Genomic DNA, 20,234 nt, shown 5'->3' with positions numbered 1-20,234 from the left:
TAAACATGTTGACTACAAGAACTGATGATTCGCTTACCATCTAATCTACCCAGACCTTGACATGTGGCCTTGTTAGGAGATGTTATTCACTTCACCTGTGAGTGGTAAGCGGTCACCTGTAATGTTTTGGCTCATTGGTGTATATTAAGAGTTTGATTTTCTCACATTGTCTAAATACCAATATTCTGAATTTTATCCTCCTTGCAATGTTCCCTACCCTCTTTTAAACAAAACCCATGCCTATGGTTTTGAGTCACCAACTACAAATAAGCAAGCTTCTGTATGAACAAAATCAGTCTAAATTAGATGTTTAGTGGCTTCAAAATAATTATTCAGGGGGCTGAAAAGTATGAAAAGGTTAGAGTCTGCAAGGAATATTTGACAGACTTTAGATTTAACAATAAATAAGCAAGCTTTAAACAATATCATGATGCAGCAACAGCCCGAAATGATTTGACATGGACTGACCCACATGACAAGTCTGTTTCACCCACATATTAATAGTTTAGAAGTGTATAATTGTAATAATCAACATTTTAATACAATTTGTTATAACTGTAAATGATATCCAGTATAATATCACTTAAAAGGAACACGTTTGATTACCAAAAATGGGTACTTGAGCCTTACTGAAAAAGACCAAAAATATTGCAATACACTGTTTTTGGGTAATAGCTGTGCACATTGCCTGACCAGTGGCTTAAATGGAACTAAAACAAGTTAGAATATGACACCAAGTGTCATGCACACGTGTGTAAGTGTGGAAAGATGTCTGTGTTAATAGGAGAGAGGAATCGAGTGACTGAAATTTCACCATTTCCTTCACTGTCCCCTCATCTGGATACACATCTCTCTTCTGCAACATTTTCAACATTTCCCCATTTCTCATGACTCAAGAGGACTAAGTATGTGCGTGTGTGAGTGAGACAGTGATCAGTGACAGACAGCCCTCACTGAAGCCGCTGTCTTCATTGACATGGGTCAGGGTGGAGATGTGGAGACATATCTTCCGCACCAAGCCACGCATGCAACAGGCAAGTATACCTGTCCTTTTCCAGAGGGAATTGAAAGCTAGGAGGGGAGTAGAGAAGTGTAGGTTTAGGAGGAGAGGAAGTGGAGAGATGCTACTGACAGAAAACTGACAGAAAGAGAGGAATAGAAGACACAAATCTCACTTTTCCGCTTACCTGCAATGTTATCACACCTGTGTTAACCCACCTTGTTCACATGTGTTTAGGAAAGTCCAGGCGTGTTTTCAGTGTTTCATTTGAGCTGAGGTTGTTGTTGATATTTTAATGTTTAAAAGATTTCAAGTAGTTTTTTGTGCATCAATTTGTATTGTATTTAGTGTGAACATCCCTCATTTGTCACAGCTGTGTTTCAAAAATGTATAATATCTTCATGTGAATGAACTCTGGCTTAAATATTTGTGAAACAGGAAACTTCTGGTAAACGATGCAAAAGCTGCAGTCTGTAGCTTTGTGGGTTATTCAGTGTTGCGAAAAAGTGTGTTAAATCCTGTGTGGTTACACTTAATATTGACTGTTTAGCTAAAAATTCTGTCTAGAACATACAATATTTTTTGTTCAACTTGACAAAATGGAGAGCATTAGCAGTGTTACCTATTACAAAACAAGGTTGAACAAGAATTGCTCCGGAAGTGTTTTTTTTTTTTTGGTCAAATTCCCCTGAAACGGTGTGAAAGTAAACTGAAAGATTATGAATTGTCAGATGACATAGACTGTTTATCTGTTAAGCAGCGTTGTGCTTTGCTCAAATTGAATGTTGAATGCAAAAGTGGCTGCAAATGAGAATATTAGAGAAGTTTCTATATCCTGCTTAACATTAGCTGGAACAGGAAGTTTAGAACTTGTTCCTTATATCTGTGGTACACTGGCCCGTGTGTTAATTATAGAATGTCAATCCGTATCCTAGTGCCGTGTAATAAAATATGGTATTTTGTTGCAAATTCCATCTTTAACACTTTACAATAAGGTTGTATTTTTTTACATTAGTAAATGCATTAGGTATCATGAACTAACAATGGTCAATATATTTTTACAACATCTGTTAATCTTGGTAAATATTAAAATTAATCGGTTACCTAACGTAACCTCGGTTCTCTCTAGATGAGGGAACGAGTATTGCGTAAGCTAGCTTACGCTACGGGAAAGATTCATCTTTTCTGAGATATTGAAGCCAAATAATTATCCTTAATTTTGTATCATTTGTCAATGCAGTGCAGCAACTGCAGACCTTGAGCGGGCCAGCTAGCGAGCTCATTGGTTGCTCTGTGGCAACTGCTGCAGCCTATAGACGAACTTGGGCGAACTCGCGTCCAATGAGAGGCGTCCGCGCGCTTACTGCATCAAAGCCCGCCAAAATGGGCGTGGCTAGAGTGCATATAAGCGTAGTTCGTAGGCTGGAACCCTGGTTTTCATTGAATGAAGCGAAAGTCGCTTGTGGCGCGAGCACGGCCGGCTACGCAATACTCGTTCCCTCATCTAGAGAGAACCGAGGTTACGTTAGGTAACCGATTCGTTCTCTTACGAGAGGTTCTCTCGATATGCGTAAGCTAGCTTACGCTACGGGAACCCATTGTCAACGCCGTGCACGCCAAGCATCCACTGCATGAGCCCCGGGGGTGGGGGGGACCCGGGGGAGCCCTTGTGAGTGGGGAAATAATATTTGGCCGGCAAGATTGCGGGCCAGTGTGTGTGTAATACATAAGCACATAGTGGGAAGGGAACGACAGAGCGGCGGTGCCGGTCTGTGTGGAATGAGTCCCATCAGTGCAGCTCACCAGGGGAGCTGTAGCGTATTAAACCGCTAGTAGTTTTGCCTGCAGGGCGGGCACTTCCAGATTGTAAAATCTGACAAAGGTGGAAGGGAAGCCCAGCCCGCTGCCACACATATGTCGTGAATGGAAATCCCGCTGGACCATGCCCACGATGAGGCCATGCCTCTAGTGGAGTGAGCCCTAATGCCCAACGGGCATGGCAGGTCTTTTGACGCCGTATGCGGCAGCAATAGCGTCCACTATCCATCTAGACAGTGTCTGTTTCGAGGCGGCGAGACCTTTGGTGCGCCCTCCGAACGAAACGAAAAGCTGCTCAGAGCGTCTGAAAGAGGCGGAGCGCGCAGTATACAATCTCAGTGCTCTGACTGGGCAAAGGAGATTGGCGTCGCGTTCGCTATCGGATGCTGGCAGCACCGATAGGGAAATGACCTGTGCTCTGAAAGGAGTGCCGATCACCTTGGGAACATAGCCGTGTCTAGGCTTTAAAATGACCTTGGAGTCACTTGGTCCAAACTCAAGACACGCAGCGCTGACAGACAGCGCGTGAAGGTCTCCCACACGTTTGACTGATGACAGGGCAGTCAGAAAAACGGTTTTGAGTGAAAGGTATTTCAAATCCACGGATTGAAGCGGTTCGAAAGGGGGGGCTTTCATAGTTTCGAGAACTATAGAAAGATCCCAGATAGGAACCGATGGGGCGCGGGGGTTCATCCTTCTAGCTCCCTTGAGGAAGCCGGATGACCAGCTCGCTTTTTCCCAGTGACTGGCCGTGCAGGGGTTCAGCGAACGCCGCGACGGCCGCCACATACACTTTGAGCGTGGATGGGGATCTGCCCTTATCCAGCAGCTCTTGTAAAAACACGAGCAGCGACGACACCCCAGATGTCCGTGGGTCCAGGTCTCTGTCGGTGCACCATTTTGAAAACACAGACCATTTTGACGCATAGAGTCTTCTCGTGGAAGGGGCTGTAGCGTGTATGATGGTGTTTATTACCCCTTCTGGCAGAGCGACGGGTAGTCGTTGATCACCCACGCGTGCAGCGCCCAGCGCTCTGGGTGGGGATGCCAGATCGTGCCGCGAGCTTGAGAGAGGAGATCTGCTCTCACTGGGATGGGCCACGGCGCTGTCAGTGACAGCTGCGTAAGCTCTGGGAACCATGTCTGATTCTCCCAACGCGGGGCTATGAGGAGCACCGAGTGACACGTTTCCCTGATCCTCTGCATTACCTGTGGCAATAGCGAGACGGGAGGGAAGGCGTAAAGCGGGCGGTTGGGCCAGTCCTGGGCCAGCGCGTCCTCGCTTTTCGAGAAAAATATTGGGCAGTGAGAGTTCTCTTCTGACGCAAAGAGGTCTATCTCTGCTCTGCCGAATATGCGCAATAACTTCTAGACTGTTTGAGCGTGCAGGGACCATTCCCCTGGAGGAATATTGTCTCTGGACAGTCTGTCTGGGCCGTCGTTCAGGTGGCCTGGCACGTGTGTCGCCCTCAGCGAGCGCAGGTGGCACTGGGACCAACTCAGTATGTTTTTCGTCAGATGGAAGAGGTTCCTGGATCTGACACCGCCCTGACGGTTTAGGTAGGATACCACAGATCTGTTGTCCGAACGGACCAGGACGTGGTGACCCTGAATGACCGGGAGAAAGCGCACAAGTGCGTACTCGACCGCTATCATTTCCAGACAGTTTATGTGAAGGCGCTTTTCCTGAACTGACCATAGGCCAAAAACTGGAGATCCCTCGCAGACCGCGCCCCAACCCGTGTTGGACGCGTCTGTCGAGATGACTTTTCGGCGAGATACAGCTCCCATCGTCACTCCCCGCTGATACCATTCGGCCACTGTCCAGGGCTGCAGAGCTGAAATACAGGTCTGAGTCACCTTGATCGGCTGGCGGCCTGTGGCCCAAGCCTGGCGAGACGCGCGGGTGTTTAGCCAATGCTGAAGCGGGCGCATGCGCAGTAAACCCAGCTGAAGTACTGCTGCGGCTGAAGCCATGTAACCTAGCACTCTGAAATTTTTTCAGAGGCGTGAGGCTGTTCATCTGAAAGGACGCGGCTAGTCGCTGAACACGGCGCGCGCGCTATGTAGATAAGCGAGCCGTCATAGCCACGGAGTCTAGTTCTATTCCAAGGAAGGAAATTGCCTGACTGGGCTGTAGTGAGCTCTTGGTCCAATTGACTGCAAGACCCAAACTGTTCAGATGGCTGAGGAGTACTGTTCTGTGAGACAGGAGCTCCGTATGTGACTGTGCCATAATCAGCCAGTCATCCAAATAGTTCAGAATTCGCAAGCCCTGACTCCGCAGGGGTGCGAGCGCCGCATCCATGCACTTCGTGAAAGTATGGGGTGCTAAAGACAGGCCGAACGGAAGGACGGTGTATTGATAAACCTGGCCGTCGAAGGCGAATCTCAAGAATGGCCTGTGATGGGGATTTATCTGAATCTGAAAGTAGGCATCTTTCAGATCGAGAGAGATAAACCAGTCCCCCTGGCGCGTATGCGCGAGGAGTTTCCTGATTGTAAGCATTTTGAACGGTCTTTTTGCAAGCACCTTGTTCAAACCCCTGAGATCTAATATTGGTCTGAGGCCGCCGTCTTTCTTGGGAACAAGAAAATAACGGCTGTAAAACCCCGACTCGCTCAGCGAAGGTGGCACTTTCTCTATGGCCCTTTTGCACAGAAGGTTTGCTATTTCTGAACGAAGCATGCTGGCTGCTTCCGTGTTCACAATAGTTTCGAGCTGCGCTCTGAAGCGGGGAGGGCGGCGATCGAACTGTAGCAAATAGCCCTGTTTTATTGTGCTTAACACCCATTTGGATATCCCTGGGATAGCTTCCCACGCTTTGAAGCGTAACGCTAGAGGGTGAATGGCCAAATCGCCCTGATTGCCGCACACAGCGCGCTGAACAGAATGTGTGAGCGCGCTTACTATGCTTATGCATGACTGCTCGCAGACAGCAGGGACAGGCTGTTCTGTGAGTGACTTCCCGATTGAGGTGAATGGGGAAAGAGTCACATCTGTTAAGTGATGCGCGAGCATAGTCACGGGCATGGGACTTACATACAGAGAAGTGTTTGCTGGCCGTGTGACAGAGCGGGCAGAGAATGGGCGCGCGCACGTATTCATGAGCGCGTTTATGGACTCTAACACTCGAGCGGTTTGTGTCCGCTTTATGTGAGTGGGCTCTGATCGGGACACGGGAAGTGTAATGCTTGTGTGTAGGGGTGAACACTGGATTTTGGGCACATTTTCTACACATAAGGCTGGTCGTGTGACAGAGCGGCCAGAGAAGGGGCGCGCGCACGGATTCGTGGGCGCGTTTATTGACTCTAACACTCGAGCGGGCTGTGTCCGCTTTATGTGAGTGGGCTCTGATAGGAACACGGGAAGTGTAATGCTTGTGTGTAGGGGTGAACACTGGATTGTGGGCACATTTTCTACACATAAGGCATGTTTGCTCTTTACAAAGATTTCTTTGGGTCGCCGTGAAAACGGCGTTTGAGTGCAGGCAAGCGGGCAGTATCACCGGCTTGTTGGCTGCTGATTCCACCACTGTAGTAGCCTGAGAGAGGGGGACTGACAGGGGGCGAAGCTTTGACGGTGGTCCGGCCGCGGCGGGACTGAGCCGTCATTTTTTTCAACAAGGCTAGGAGGACTTCGGTTGCTCAGGTTTCAGCGCAACCTTAGACCGAGGCCCGCGGGGGGGCGGCGGTCTGCGGCGGCTGTCTGAGCGCGATCGAGGGCGGCCGCCCTGTCGACGCTGAGAAGTCTGACTTTGTTGAGCTGGGCGCTGTGAAGAGGCTCCTGCAGGAGGCTGGTCACGTGGGCGGCCTGCAGAGGAGCTAGCGCGACACGGCAGGAAGAGGTTCATGGCTTGGGTGGCTTTCTGGACTTCTGAAAAGCGGTCAACAATGCCACTCACCGCGGCGCCGAAGAGACCGGTCGGAGAGAGCGGTGCGTTGAGGAACGTGGAGCGCTCAGCTTCTCCCATGTCGGCTAGCGTTAGCCACAGGTGTCTCTCGAGGCCATGCCCTTCCCTAGAGCTTGGGCTGCAGCTTTGGTGGCGCGAAGGGCAAGGTCCGTCGCGCTTCTTAGATCCTGGCCGAGAAAGGCGCGTTCCACGACTTTGCAAGCTCAGTGTGGAGTTCCGGCAGGAAGGGAGCGGCCCGGGCCGCGGGTGTTGCGCGGCGACGGCTCTGAAGAAAGCAGCCGTCGAGTCTGTTGGGAGCCTGCTCAGGGGGCGGTGACCACTCGAGCCCGAGGCAGTCGACGGCCTGTGTGTGGAGGCATGTTAGTTCCCCTTCGACTCCGGCGTGGGTCCTGCTGGATTCCTGGGCCGAGGAGGAGGCGTGGGAGCCTGACCACTCCTCGCTGTCCGAAGCCATGATGGAACAGCCCTTATCCTCCGCCTCGTCCTCCGAGATGGCAGCAGTGTGGCCGCTGGGCGGCAACTGCGCGTCCCGGGGGGGCGGGGAGGGTGAGAGCGATGCTCGAGGGAGAGGCTCCGGCGAGGCAGTCGCTTCTATCACCAGTTCTGGCAGCCTTTGGGAGTGGCGCTTTTCCTGCGCCGGCGGAACGGAAGGCGCGCGGCGGCTTCGGTTCTGAGCGCCGAGTCGAGCCCGCAGGGTCGACATCGGAAGCTCCTCGCAGAGGTCGCATCCGCCATCAGCGAGGGCGAGCTCTGCATGCCCCAGTCCCAGGCAGAGAGCACAGATGATGTGGCGGTCTCCGGCGCTGAGAGGGTCGCGGCATGAAGCGCAAGTGGTGCGAGGCATCTTAAAAAGACGCTCGTTACTCTTTTGTGAAGTTCGTTAAGAACTAGCTTGCTCTAAAAAAGGATACGTCGCCGGATGGCGTAGCTCGCAGGATGGCTGAAGGTGGCGGAGACGGCCGGCTTCTTCGAGCGCTGTCCAAGCTTGCTAGATGCCCCTCGAACGGCGACGCGGCTTCCAGTTCAGAGATGCGAAGAGCTTCGCTGAAGAGATGAAAATCAGGGTTCCAGCCTACGAACTACGCTTATATGCACTCTAGCCACGCCCATTTTGGCGGGCTTTGATGCAGTAAGCGCGCGGATGCCTCTCATTGGACACGAGTTCGCCCAAGTTCTTCTATAGGCTGCAGCAGTTGCCGCAGAGCAACCAATGAGCTCGCTAGCTAGCCCGCTCAAGGTCTGCAGTTGCTGCACTGCGTTGACAAATGATACAAAATTAAGGATAATTTTTTGGCTTCAATATCTCAGAAAAGATGAATCTTTCCCGTAGAGTAAGCTAGCTTAAGCAATACGAGAGAACCTCTCGTAAGAGAACTGAAGTGTGTAACTTTTACTATGTCTAAATACTTTCTCCCCTCCCAGTTTAATATGCAGAGACAAATATAAGTAAACCACTTTTAGGTTAATTTTCTTGAAAACTGTGAACTCTGGGTGACACAACAACATTGGATTGAACAATGGTTTGAGTTGAGGGCGGGACTATCTGTTTGTTTGAACATCGACAGATCGAGCATAAATAAATTGAGAACCATTGACCTAATACACCTACTGATACAGTTTTAGTTTCAACATTCAACGACTATAATCATTAGCTTAAAAAAAACGGGATCAGAGAAGACTCTAGAATCCTTAGGGGCCTTTCACACCAAACGCATTCTTGCGCTAAAATAAATTAAGACGCATTGGCACTAATTGAGATGAATGCTAGAAGCGGTTGAAGTTGAAGTTTTTTATAACTTGACACATCGTCAAAAAAGTAGGCTCTCCTGTGCGGGATGCTGAAAAAGACACAAGACACCGTGCAAGGATCAAAAGTGTACGCCTGGCATACGAGATCAGAAATAAATTGAAAAACAGCACAGACAGATACAAAAACATGTTGAATGGCCCCTAAGATGGTCCATCAGTGCACAGGAGTGGAAATGAGAGTAAAATAGAGGAAATTTGTTCTCCGCAGTGTTTATCTCATCAACAAAATCATTGATGAAATGTTCTTTAGATTCCTAAATAAGTCAAGTCAAGTCAAGTGGTTTTTATTGTCGTTTCAACCATATACAGTTAGTACAGTACACAGCAAAACGAGACAACGTTCCTCCAGGACCATGGTGCTACATAAAAACAACAAAGGACCAACATAGGACCACATGAGACTACACAACGAAATAAAATACCTATATAAACTACCTATATATACCTATACAAAGTGCACGTGCAAACATGTGCAAAAAGTACAGGACAGTACAACAAATTACTGACAATGAACAGGACAATAGACAGTGCAGCGCCGACCAGTACTCAGTAGTGCAAAAAGATGACAGTTTCTAAAAATGTAAACATAACATACTATGAGATAATGTTCTATGCACATAGCAGTTATTGAGGTAGCAGACAGTTATAAAGTGACAGTTATTAAAGTGCAACTCAGGACACGTGTGTGTCAAACCAGTCTCTGAGTATTGAGAAGTCTGATGGCTTGGGGGAAGAAGCTGTTACACAGTCTGGCCGTGAGGGCCCGAATGCTTCGGTACCTCTTGCCAGATGGGAGGAGGGTAAAGAGTTTGTATGAGGGGTGTGTGGGGTCGTCCACAATGCTGGTTGCTTTGCGGATACAGTGTTTTTTGTAAATGTCTTTGATGGAGGGAAGAGAGACCCCAATGATCTTCTCAGCTGTCCTCACTATCCTCTGCAGGGCTTTGCGGTCCGAAACGGTGCAAGTCCCAAACCAGGCAGTGATGCAGCTGCTCAGGATGCTCTCAATAGTCCCTCTATAGAATGTAGTGAGGATGGGGGTTGGGAGATGTGCTTTCCTCAGCCTTCGAAGAAAGTAGAGACGCTGCTGGGCTTTCTTGGTGATAGAGCTGGTGTTGAGGGACCAGGTGAGGTTCTCTGCCAGGTGAACACCAAGAAATTTGGTGCTCTTGACGATCTCCACAGAGGAGCCGTCGATGTTCAGCGGAGTGTGTTCACCTTGTGCTCTCCTAAAGTCAACAACCATCTCTTTTGTTTTGTCGACATTCAGGGACAGGTTGTTGGCTCTACACCAGTTCAGTCAGCCGCTGCACCTCCTCTCTGTATGCTGACTCGTTGTTCTTGCTGATGAGACCCACCACGGTCGTGGTCATCGGCTGAACTTGATGATGTGATTCGAGCTGTGCATTGCTGCACAGTCGTGAGTCAGCAGAGTGAACAGCAGTGGACTGAGCACACAGCCCTGGGGGGCCCCAGTGCTCAGTGTGGTGGTGGTGGAGATGCTGTTCCCGATCCGGACTGACTGAGGTCTCCCAGTCAGGAAGTCCAGGATCCAGTTGCAGAGGGAGGTGTCCAGGCCCAGCAGGTTCAGCTTTCCAATCAGGTGCTGGGGAATGATTGTTGAATGCTGAGCTGAAATCTATGAACAGCATTCGAACGTATGAGTCCTTATTGTCTAGGTGGGTGAAGGCCAGATGGAGGGTTGTGGTGATGGCATCGTCCGTTGAACAGTTTGAACGATACGCAAACTGCAGTGGGTCTAGTGAGGGGGGCAGCTGGGTCTTAATCTGCCTCATGACGAGCCTCTCGAAGCACTTCATGATGATGGGTGTAAGTGCGACGGGACGGTAGTCGTTGAGGCAGGACACTGAAGACTTCTTTGGCATGGGGATGATGGTGGTGGCCTTGAAGCACGTTGGAACAACGGCGCTGCTCAGAGAGATGTTGAAGATGTCGGTAAGAACATCTGCTAGCTGGTCTGCACATCCTCTGAGCACTCTGCCAGGAATGTTGTCTGGTCCAGCAGCCTTCCGTGGGTTGACTCTACGTAGAGTTTTCCTCACATCTGCCGTGGTAAGACAGAGCACCTGGTCGTTGGGAGGAGGGGTGGACTTCCTCGCCATCACGTCGTTCTGCACTTCAAACCGAGCGTAGAAGTCGTTCAGCGCATCTGGAAGGGAGGCATCTTTGTCACAGGCAACTGATGTTGTCCTGTAGTTGGTGATGGCCTGGATGCCCTGCCACATGCGCCGCGTGTCACCGCTGTCCTGGAAGTGACTGTGGATTCTCTGGGCGCATGGCGCTTTGCCTCTCTGATTGCCCGTGACAGTTTGGCCCTAGCTGTTCTTAGGGCTGCCTTATCGCCTGCTCTGAAGGCGGAGTCTCGGGACCTCAGCAGCGTGCGCACCTCCGCAGTCATCCACGGCTTCTGGTTGGAGCGTGTGGTGATGGTCTTGGAGAAAGTGACATCATCAATGCACTTGCTTATGTAGCTGGTCACTGATGCTGTGTATTCCTCCAAGTTGGTAGAATCGCCATATGTTGCAGCCTCCCTGAACATGTGCCAGTCAGTACACTCAAAACAGTCCTGAAGAGCAGAGATGGCTCCTGCTGGCCAGGTTTTCACTGCTTCTGAAGCGGTTTTGTGCGTCTGACGAGCGGTCTGTATGCTGGAATTAACATAACAGAGATGTGGTCTGAGTAGCCGAGGTGGGGGCGGGACTCCACCGGTGCACGCCTGGGATGTTTGTGTAAACAAGATCAAGCGCGTTCAGCCCTCTCGTTGCAAAGTCCACATACTGATGGAATTTAGGGAGCACTGTCTTGAGATTTGCATGGTTGAAATCTCCGGCGACAATAAACAGTCCGTCGGGGTGAGCGTTCTGCAGTTCGCTCATAGCCCCATACATTTCACAGAGCTTCCTTAGCGTTAGCGCTGGGGGAATGTAAACTCCGGTTATGCAAACAGTGGTGAATTCCCGTGGTAGATAAAAAGGTCTGCATCTAACAGTCACAAGCTCCAACAGCGATGAACAGTAACTAGGGACTAGCATAGAGCTCTTGCACCATTCCGTGTTGATGTAAACACACAAGCCACCACCGCGAGTCTTACCGCAGAGAGCTGTATTTCTGTCGGCACGAAACGAGGCGAGCCCGTCTAGCTGAATGGCGGCATCCGGAACTCTGTCGCTGAGCCACGTCTCCGTGAAAACAAAGACGCAGCAGTCTCTAAACTCACGCTGCGTAGCCTGCTGGAGTCGGATATAGTCCAGTTTATTGTCCAGGGAGCAAACATTTGAGAGCAGGATAGACGGGAGAGCCGGCCGGCTAGGGTTTGTTTTTAGCCTAGCATGGACCCCTGCCCTCTTTCCGCTTCCGCTCTCGCACACCGCTTACGACGTCCTCTCCCGGCCACCGGCATCAGGCGACGCCGAGGGCTGGAGGCCTGGTCTCCGCAGCAAGCCGAGTACGCGTAGCGCCTCCTGCAGGTCATCATGCAGCTTGGTTTTTGCATGAGTCTTATATTTGAGTAGTGTCTGGCGATGGTAGACACGAACACTGGTTGCTCCGATGTCCATGTGTTGCAAAAGTCGGGCTTTTTTAACAAAAATAGCACCATTGTGGATCCGGAGTGGCCGCTGCGTGCTACCGCGCCGCCATCTTGGATCAAGAAAATAATATCCATACGGGACTAAAGAAGCATCATGACAAATAATGAACAATTTTATTAAAGGACAAAGTTCATGAAAATATTACTAATACTGCAAGATATGAACAGTGCAGGAAATGAGTGGAAGATTAAATATCTAGAGAAACATCTGCTTATAGAAGATATTAGATATGGACTTATCTAATCCACTAATCAAGCGTTTTGGGGATTTCCCTGCTTGAGCTGTGCAAGTTGGGCACGCTGAACTCTGGCAAAACGAACCATTTTACACTGATTAATTACCTCACTCAAGCACATCCTATTTACACATGCGATTAATCATGTCTACAACATACTGTATATGTAAAATGGAGTTTAAGCTTGAAGTACACTCATTGAGCACTTTATTAGAAACACTGGTGCCCAATGTGGTGGTCTGTATTTGTAGTCCATCCACCTCAAGGTTCGACATGTTGTGAATTCTGAAATGCTATTCTGCTCACTACAATTGTACAGAGTGGTTATCTAAGTTACCGTAGCCTTTCTGTCAGCTCGAACCAATCTGGCCATTCTCAACTGACCTATCTCCTCAAGGCATTTCTATTCACAGAACAGCCACTCACTGGATGTTTTTGGCACCATTCTGAGTAAACTCTAGAGACTGTTGTCCATGAAAATCCCAGGAGATGCCACGGTCAAAATCACTGAGATACATTTTTTCCCCATTCTGATGGTTGATGTGAATATAAACTAAAGCTCCTGGACCATATCTGCATGATTTTATGCATTGCACTGCTGCCACATGATTAGATTATTAGATAATCACATGAATAAGTAGGGGTACATGTATTCCTAATAAAGTGCTCAATGGGTGTATAATGAGTGGATAGTGGAGTTTTTCAAAACCTAATTGTTCAGATTAGTCCTAGGACTTTCTCTGGTGTCTCATTACCAATTATGTATCCAATAATTAACTTGATTCAACGTCACGACTGTATGCCAAAACGTAAGTATTGAAAGTTATAAAAGGACTCGTTTTTGTTTAGGTCTAAGCGTTTTCATGGTGAATTTAAATTAGTTCAATATAGGCACTTTTCCACTGCAGGTTACGGTTCGACTGAACTCTACTCGCTTTACTTTTCTGAGCTTGCATTTTCACTGCAGTTTAGTGCCCCTAAACGTGGGTGGGATTATAGGCTGATTAACATAGTTGCGCCGCCTTAGTATCGGCTCTGCTTGCTTGGAACTTCGACCGAGGTGGTACTAAAAAAAGGATCAGGTACCAGGTACTATCCACAGTGGAAAACACCAAAAAAGCGAGCAGAGTCGAGTTGAGTCGATTTGTACCGTGCAGTGGAAAAGCCACATAACTGGGGTCTTTGATATTCGTAAACAATAAGGTAATATTTAATTCAAAGGAATTATAATTTTCCACGGCACACCTGAAAATCTTTCGCAGCACAGTGGTTGGGAAACACTGAACTAAGTTATGCTCTAATCATAATATGCATAACTTGCGTTGCGTAAAAAATCTATAAAATAAAACTGTGTAAAATGAACGCTTATTTTCTTAATCAAAAAGTTAACACTTGACAATTTTTGTTTACTTTTTCCCAACCCCACTTGAGCAGAACAAGTCACAGATCACCTGGGTAGACAGAGAGTTTGCTGATATCACTGGGAAGGTAAGAGTCGCTCAAAGCACCTGAGCTTTCTGCTACAACCTGCTTTCCTATTCAGCTGAGCTCTATCATACTGTCTGTCAGCTCAGGTTGAAATAAGGTTTACCGTAGAGGAAGAGGAGTGATGTGGCATGCCAGAAAGTCTGAACTTTAATGGCTTTGTTGTTTGTTGTTCTTTCAGTTATGACTTCCTCTTGTCATATCAGGCTGCAGTGGTCAGGGCCAGAGGAAGGATCTGTGTGTTTCAAAGCCACACAGTATTTTAAGCTCTTGAAAGTAAGGGAGGATTATATAGAGAGAGGGGAAATAAGAAAGTCATTATGAGACAGGATGGGCATTTAGGTGTCCACCTGATGGAAACAGACATTCATCTACATCTCAGACACATACTGTGGGGTTCAAATATCTAAGTCCACATTGAAAATATAGGATTAAAAAAACTTATGTAAACTTGGAACAAAAACGTTTTGGATTTTTGAAAAAATGAGGGTACTCTATGAAATAAAATAATAAGAAACATTGTACACTATGTCTAGATCACTTCAGCAAATATGTGACATATGCAATGTTAAATTGTTTGAACGAAAAGGTCAGATTTTTTTTCCACTGAAGCACACAAGTTGCCCTCGTAAACATTGTAAGATCATACTGGCATTAACTCAAATCAGATTTTGCCCAAACTGATGTTAATGTTTGAATTCAAATTTTCACTCAAATTGTTGCTAATATAATTTTTAATATAAAAAAGATATTCAATTAAAATGCATTATAGCATTTTCAAAAGTGGACTTTTGAACCCAGCTGTTTCTTTCTTTGTTTCTTTATTCTTTCTGCCTTTCTGTCACACTTTACTCTGTCACATCCTCTCGCTCTCTCTCATTCTTTTTTTCTCACCAGTTCAGTTTTCAGGTCTCAGTCTCTTCCTTCCTCTTCCTGCCTGCCGCACTTTAGTTTTCGAGTAGGGCAGAGCACTCCCATACACACACACACCAAACACTGCTTGCTCACTCCCTGAGATGAGTTTTGTCGTCCGAGCCTGCCTTGACTGCAGGCGGATGGGGGTAACAGTGGGATGCACTGGCTAGAAGGAGGGATGAAGAGATGGAGAAAGAGAAAGAGAAGAGGAAGTTTAAAGTCAGTCAGTTGTTGACACTCTACCTGTTCAGACGGCAGCACGGTAAGACTTTATCGAATGGCACTCAGTCCAGAGAGGAGACGAACAGCACCAAAAACTCCATCCATACTCCATCCAGTGCAGCTTCAACTGATGAGCACGCACTTTGGACGGTCAGTACACGCACATGCAGATCGCATTGCTGCTTGAAGAGCACTTGGCATAGGATAGGTTGTTGCCAGTTGTTGATGTAAACAAGTGGAGTCCACTTGTGAAAATGCTTTCATGCTTGACTCCACTTGCGACTAGTTTGTACAAATCCTGATGATTCATATTGTCCCAGCATAATTTGAGAATGTGCCAAAGAGCATCTTGTGTGCTTCAAAAGGAGTTAATATGGTCAATAATTTCACAAATTTGCATATTTGATTACTGACCTAGAAATAGTGAAGAATTTTTAATATTTTTTCTTCATTTTATATTAAAATATGTATTTGTTTAACGTGTTTAAAATCCTACAACTTTTCTGTTTATATACATGTTTAAATTAGTCTTTTAGTGTGGACATTTGAACCACACTTTACATTTCTGAAAAACAGTGTAAATAACATATTACAATGTCATTTATACTGTTAGAAGTCTAACACTCATGTTAGTGACATACATTTTGACATCAAGTGCATGTTTCATGTGGTGTGTAGCATCAGTGCAGGAGAACCACTGTGAAAGGTGTTGTAACGTATTTCTGGAGCACTATAACACCTGGCTTTTTTTTTTTTTAACGCTGACCTCCTCTGGCTTTAGTTTGACACCTAAAAAATGCTTTATATACTGTGTGGTTTTGTGCTTCTGAAGCCTCAGTTTTTCCAAAGAACCAAATTAATTGATCTGAAGTAGGTTACTAGCTGCTAACCGGAGGCACCTAATGACACTTGAAAAAATAAGCTGTAGGATCTGCCACAATGTGTTATTGATGTCAAATTCCAATATGGTAATATTTCCATTCCAATAGGGTTTCGGAGTGTGATTTTGTTGGTTAATCAATTGGCAGTATGACATATTTAGTGTGGTTTGTATAGCTGTTTTTGCTGGTGGAAAATGGGCAATGAGGTTTGGTGTTTTAGTGTCACAGGGCTTGGTTTGTAAGTGTAATGGGCTTTAATAAACTAAAGTGATCACACTTTATATTAGTTGTCTTTAACTACTATGTACAATGTACTTATGTTGTAACTACACGTTGTTCTGCAAAATTCTCACAAGATTCACATTTGCCATTACTGATGTTGAGGTACGATTGTAGGTTTGTTGTAGAGTTGGGGTGGGGTTATGTGTAGGATTAGTGTTATGATTAACAGTGTAACTACAGATGTAATTAAATACAGGTATTTTACTGTACAGTGCAACAACACAAATGTACACAACAAGTAGGGTTGGGGTACTTGAGTTTTGACTCAGACTTGAGTCAAATTTTAATAGACTTGGATTCAATGAAAAAATAGAAAAATGCAGCTGTATTAGCCCCTGAAGTCATCGATGTAGCCAGAGTTGTTTCACTGTGTTTAAGCAAACACATGCACACATAATGTATCTACACATGCAGGCCTCTGTAGTCTCTTGTCCACACAGTCTTGTCAGCTTGAACTGGTCCATAATAGCTTGATGAATTAACCTTTTAAATAGTCGGGGGGAAAAAAAAGTGTTATTGCTAAAGCAGACAGCAACTCTAAACAGATAAACAGCACCTATTGATTGACTATTTTCAAAGCACTGATGAGCTGCTAAAAATACATTCTTTTACAGCATTTGTCCACTATTCACAACATTCAACCATGCACAATAAAATATTAGAACATTTTGGGCAGTGACAATTTTTTGTTTATAATTTAATTATAGACTATAAAATAAATGTATTATTCGATGACAGAGTTTGTGTATGAAGCTAAACTTCATGTTACGAGATTAATTTAATTGGTTATGACGTTTTATTTTACATTTTTATTTTTATTTTAAACCACCGGGTAACTTATGCACATCTTTTTTTAGCCTACATCTCTGACACTTTTGAAGGACAATTCTGTTAAATTTATGACTCAGAATTATTATTCTCTAATAACGCGGACGCATCAGGGATTTAGGTACATGAGCAGCATGCAGAACTGGCCTGCATTGTGTGGTTTCCTGCAAATTAACTAGAAAATCTTGTCCGTGACGACATGGCCCTAATATTATCAGTGGGCTTTTCCAGTATTTTTGCATGTAGCGTAGCGTTTGCAGTCAAATCGTTTGACGTAACTTCTCAGCGAGTGCTAATTACTACTGTGTTGACCTCTGATCTATATATATAACTTGATTGCTCATGACGTCACAACAGTGAAGCTACTGCTGGCAGTTTAGAAGTCTATGAGCTATCCATATATATATATATATATATATATATATAGATCAGTGGTGTTGACTCATTTGTTTGTGCTGTATTTTCCCAAATCAGTCGGCAGATCGAGAAAAAGATTCAGAAAGAAATCTCATTAGCGACTATTATTATAAGGAGTAATTGTAAATTAAACTAAATGAAATTAAATGGACAAATTGAAAATTAAGTAGAACACAGCTTTCACATTCTTTAGTCTATGTATGAGTGGAGGGGAAAAAGCAACAAATAATTGAAATGTAAACAGAACACAGTAAGAATTATGTTGAAGGACAGATTTGTCTTTATACACATAAAGCATATGCTTTCATTCTGAAACCACTTTGAAGACTGTTCAGCAGGATACTAAATGTATAAATTAGATGTTTTTTTTATTTATATTGACAAACTGTTTTCTTAGTTATGAAGTTTAAAATAAGCTTAAAATATTGATGTTGAGTTTACAGTTACAATTTTAATTTTAATTAATTCATGAACTGATTCATTCGGCCTGTTATGGACTCAGTCTTGAGTTTGACTCTGCCCCTTTTGGATTAGGACTCAATTGTTTAAAGGCTCGGACTTGACTCTGGCTCGAATGAGGTGGACTCGAACCCAACATTAGTACATTATTTCTTTAAGCATGTGACACATTCATAGTTCAATACAAGTTAAGCTCAATCGACAGCATTTGTGGTATAATGTTGATTATCAAAAAAACATTTTTGACTCATTCCTCCTTTTCTTCAATAAAAGCTAAAAATCTGGGTTCCAGTGAGGCCCGTAAAATGGAGGTGAATGGGGGCAAATCTGTAATCGTTAAAATACACAGTTTCAAAAGTATAGCCACAAGACATAAACAATATGCATGTTAACATGATTTTAGTGTGATTAAATCACTTACTAACCTTTTCTGTGGAAAGTTATAGCCAATTTTACAACTCAATAAAGTCAATAAACCCTAAAACAACTGTAAAAAAAAAAAAAAAAGATTTAAACAACTTTACAGCTCAAATAATCCATGAGTTTAACAGAAGAATTAATGTGAGCTTTTTTTCTTTTTTTAAACTTCACATTTCTGCCTTTTAAACTCTCCAAACATTAGCCCCATTCACTTCCATTGTAAGTGCCTCACTGTAACTTTGATTTTTACACAAATGCTGTCGATTAACTTGTATTGAACCCAGAATATTCATTTAAGTACATCCAGTAGTAGTTAAATTGGGTCAGGTTTAACTTTACAGGGTTTGATTGATACTTTAGTGTAAAATGGTTTAATATGTTAGTTTAACAAGGTTTGGCAGGTTAGTTTAAAGGGGTAAAAATTGGGAGCTACCTACTGTATTTTTCCACAAAATTTCAGAAACCAGACCTTAAGTTTGCTTCACTTACAGTATTATTAATTTTCTCCCCACCGTGTTTCTCTCTCTTTACTATCTGAAGGGTGAGTAAAATCATATGCCATATTTGGCAACATCTTTGTGGGCTCTCTATTGGGAGATTATGCTCAACTAAGCAGCGCTATAGTCAGATTACTTGGAATTCCACAAAATTGAGTGTCATTACATCTTCACCAATCAGAGATCATTTCCTAGCTCCTACGCTCTGTTTTTGCTCTACAAGTTTTATTCCAACTGCTCTTCTATCAGCTCATCTCTGTGGTTGATATCCTTCTCTCTTTCTCTCCATCTCTCTCTCTCTCTCTCTCTCTCTCTCTCTCATATATATTGCAGGAAGATGGAGATATCAAGGAGATCAACATCACACATGTGGTTAAGGAGGGGGCAGAGAAGGCAGACCCCTCACAGTTTGAGCTACTCAAAGTGTTGGGACAGGGATCCTTTGGAAAGGTAACGCACACAAACATAAAAGAAGATGCTTCTATAGGGGAGACTGGGGACCATTGTAAATAGTTTTTTATTCATTTTATTATATAAATTGTTTTACATAACTCACAGACTGATACAAATCTATCTGGCATCTTTTGAAATATGTGCATTAAGAAATTATTCAGACCACTTCATTTTGTTTTCACATTTTGTTATGTTGCAGCCTTATGCTAAAATGCTATAAATTATTAATATTGTCACATCAATCTACACTCCATACCCCATAATGACAAAGCAAAAAAAAAATGTCTTTGTCAGAAAAAAAATTAAATATCACATTAACATAAGTATTCACACCCTTTGCTATGACACTTGAAATTTAGCACATTCCATTTCTCTGGATCATTTTTTAGATGTTTCTACACTTTGATTGGAGTACACCTGTGGCAAATTCAATTTATTGGCCATGATTTGGAAAGGCACACACCCATCTATATAAGGTCTCACAGCTGAAAATGCATATGAGCAAAAAAGGGCTACAAACATGTTAACATGCTAAAGAGGCACAGATCTGGGGCTACAAAAAACATGTGTCTGCATTGAAGGTTCCCAAGAGCACAGTGGCCTTCATATTTCTGAAATGGAAGAAGTTTGGAACATCCAGGACTCTTCCTAGAGCTAGAAGTCTGGCCAAAGTGAGCAATCGGAGGAGAAGGGCCTTGGTAAGAGAGGTGACCAAGAACCCTATGGTCACTCTGGTTGAGCTCCAGAGATCATTTGTGGAGATGGGAGAAACTTGCAGCAGAACAGCCATCACTGCAACATTCCACCTATCTGGGCTTTAAGGAAGAGTGGCCTGATGGGAGCCTCTACTCAGTGCAAGGCACATGAAAGCCTGCTTGGAATTTGCAAAAAAGCATCTAAAAGGACTCTTTAAGACTGTGAGAAACCAGATTCTCTTGTCTGATGAAAAGCAGATTGAAAAGTTTGGACTCAGTTCCAAGCATCATGT

At 44.9% G+C, this 20,234-nt stretch overlaps 1 protein-coding gene across 4 annotated transcripts in view; it reads left to right on the top strand.

Moving 5' to 3' along the window:
• LOC127656809 (ribosomal protein S6 kinase alpha-1-like) overlaps positions 1–20,234 on the top strand; it is a 104,383-nt gene that overhangs the window by 64,760 nt on the left and 19,389 nt on the right. Inside the window, exons 1-3 of one of the 4 annotated variants that reach the window (XM_052145281.1) lie at positions 892–1,034; positions 13,822–13,875; positions 19,127–19,243. In XM_052145281.1, the coding sequence (XP_052001241.1) occupies positions 993–1,034; positions 13,822–13,875; positions 19,127–19,243 (213 nt within the window). In that variant the 5' untranslated portion in view covers positions 892–992. Of the gene's footprint in view, positions 1–888; positions 1,035–13,821; positions 13,876–14,825; positions 15,160–19,126; positions 19,244–20,234 lie in introns of those variants that run through there. The other 3 variants (XM_052145282.1, XM_052145279.1, XM_052145280.1) reach the window with 3 other exon arrangements.

The sequence above is a fragment of the Xyrauchen texanus genome, chromosome 16 (genome assembly GCF_025860055.1).
Source record: "Xyrauchen texanus isolate HMW12.3.18 chromosome 16, RBS_HiC_50CHRs, whole genome shotgun sequence".
Classification (NCBI taxonomy): Eukaryota; Metazoa; Chordata; class Actinopteri; order Cypriniformes; family Catostomidae; genus Xyrauchen; species Xyrauchen texanus.
Note: the sequence above shows the minus strand (reverse complement) of the source record. Positions and strands in the feature narration are given on the sequence as shown.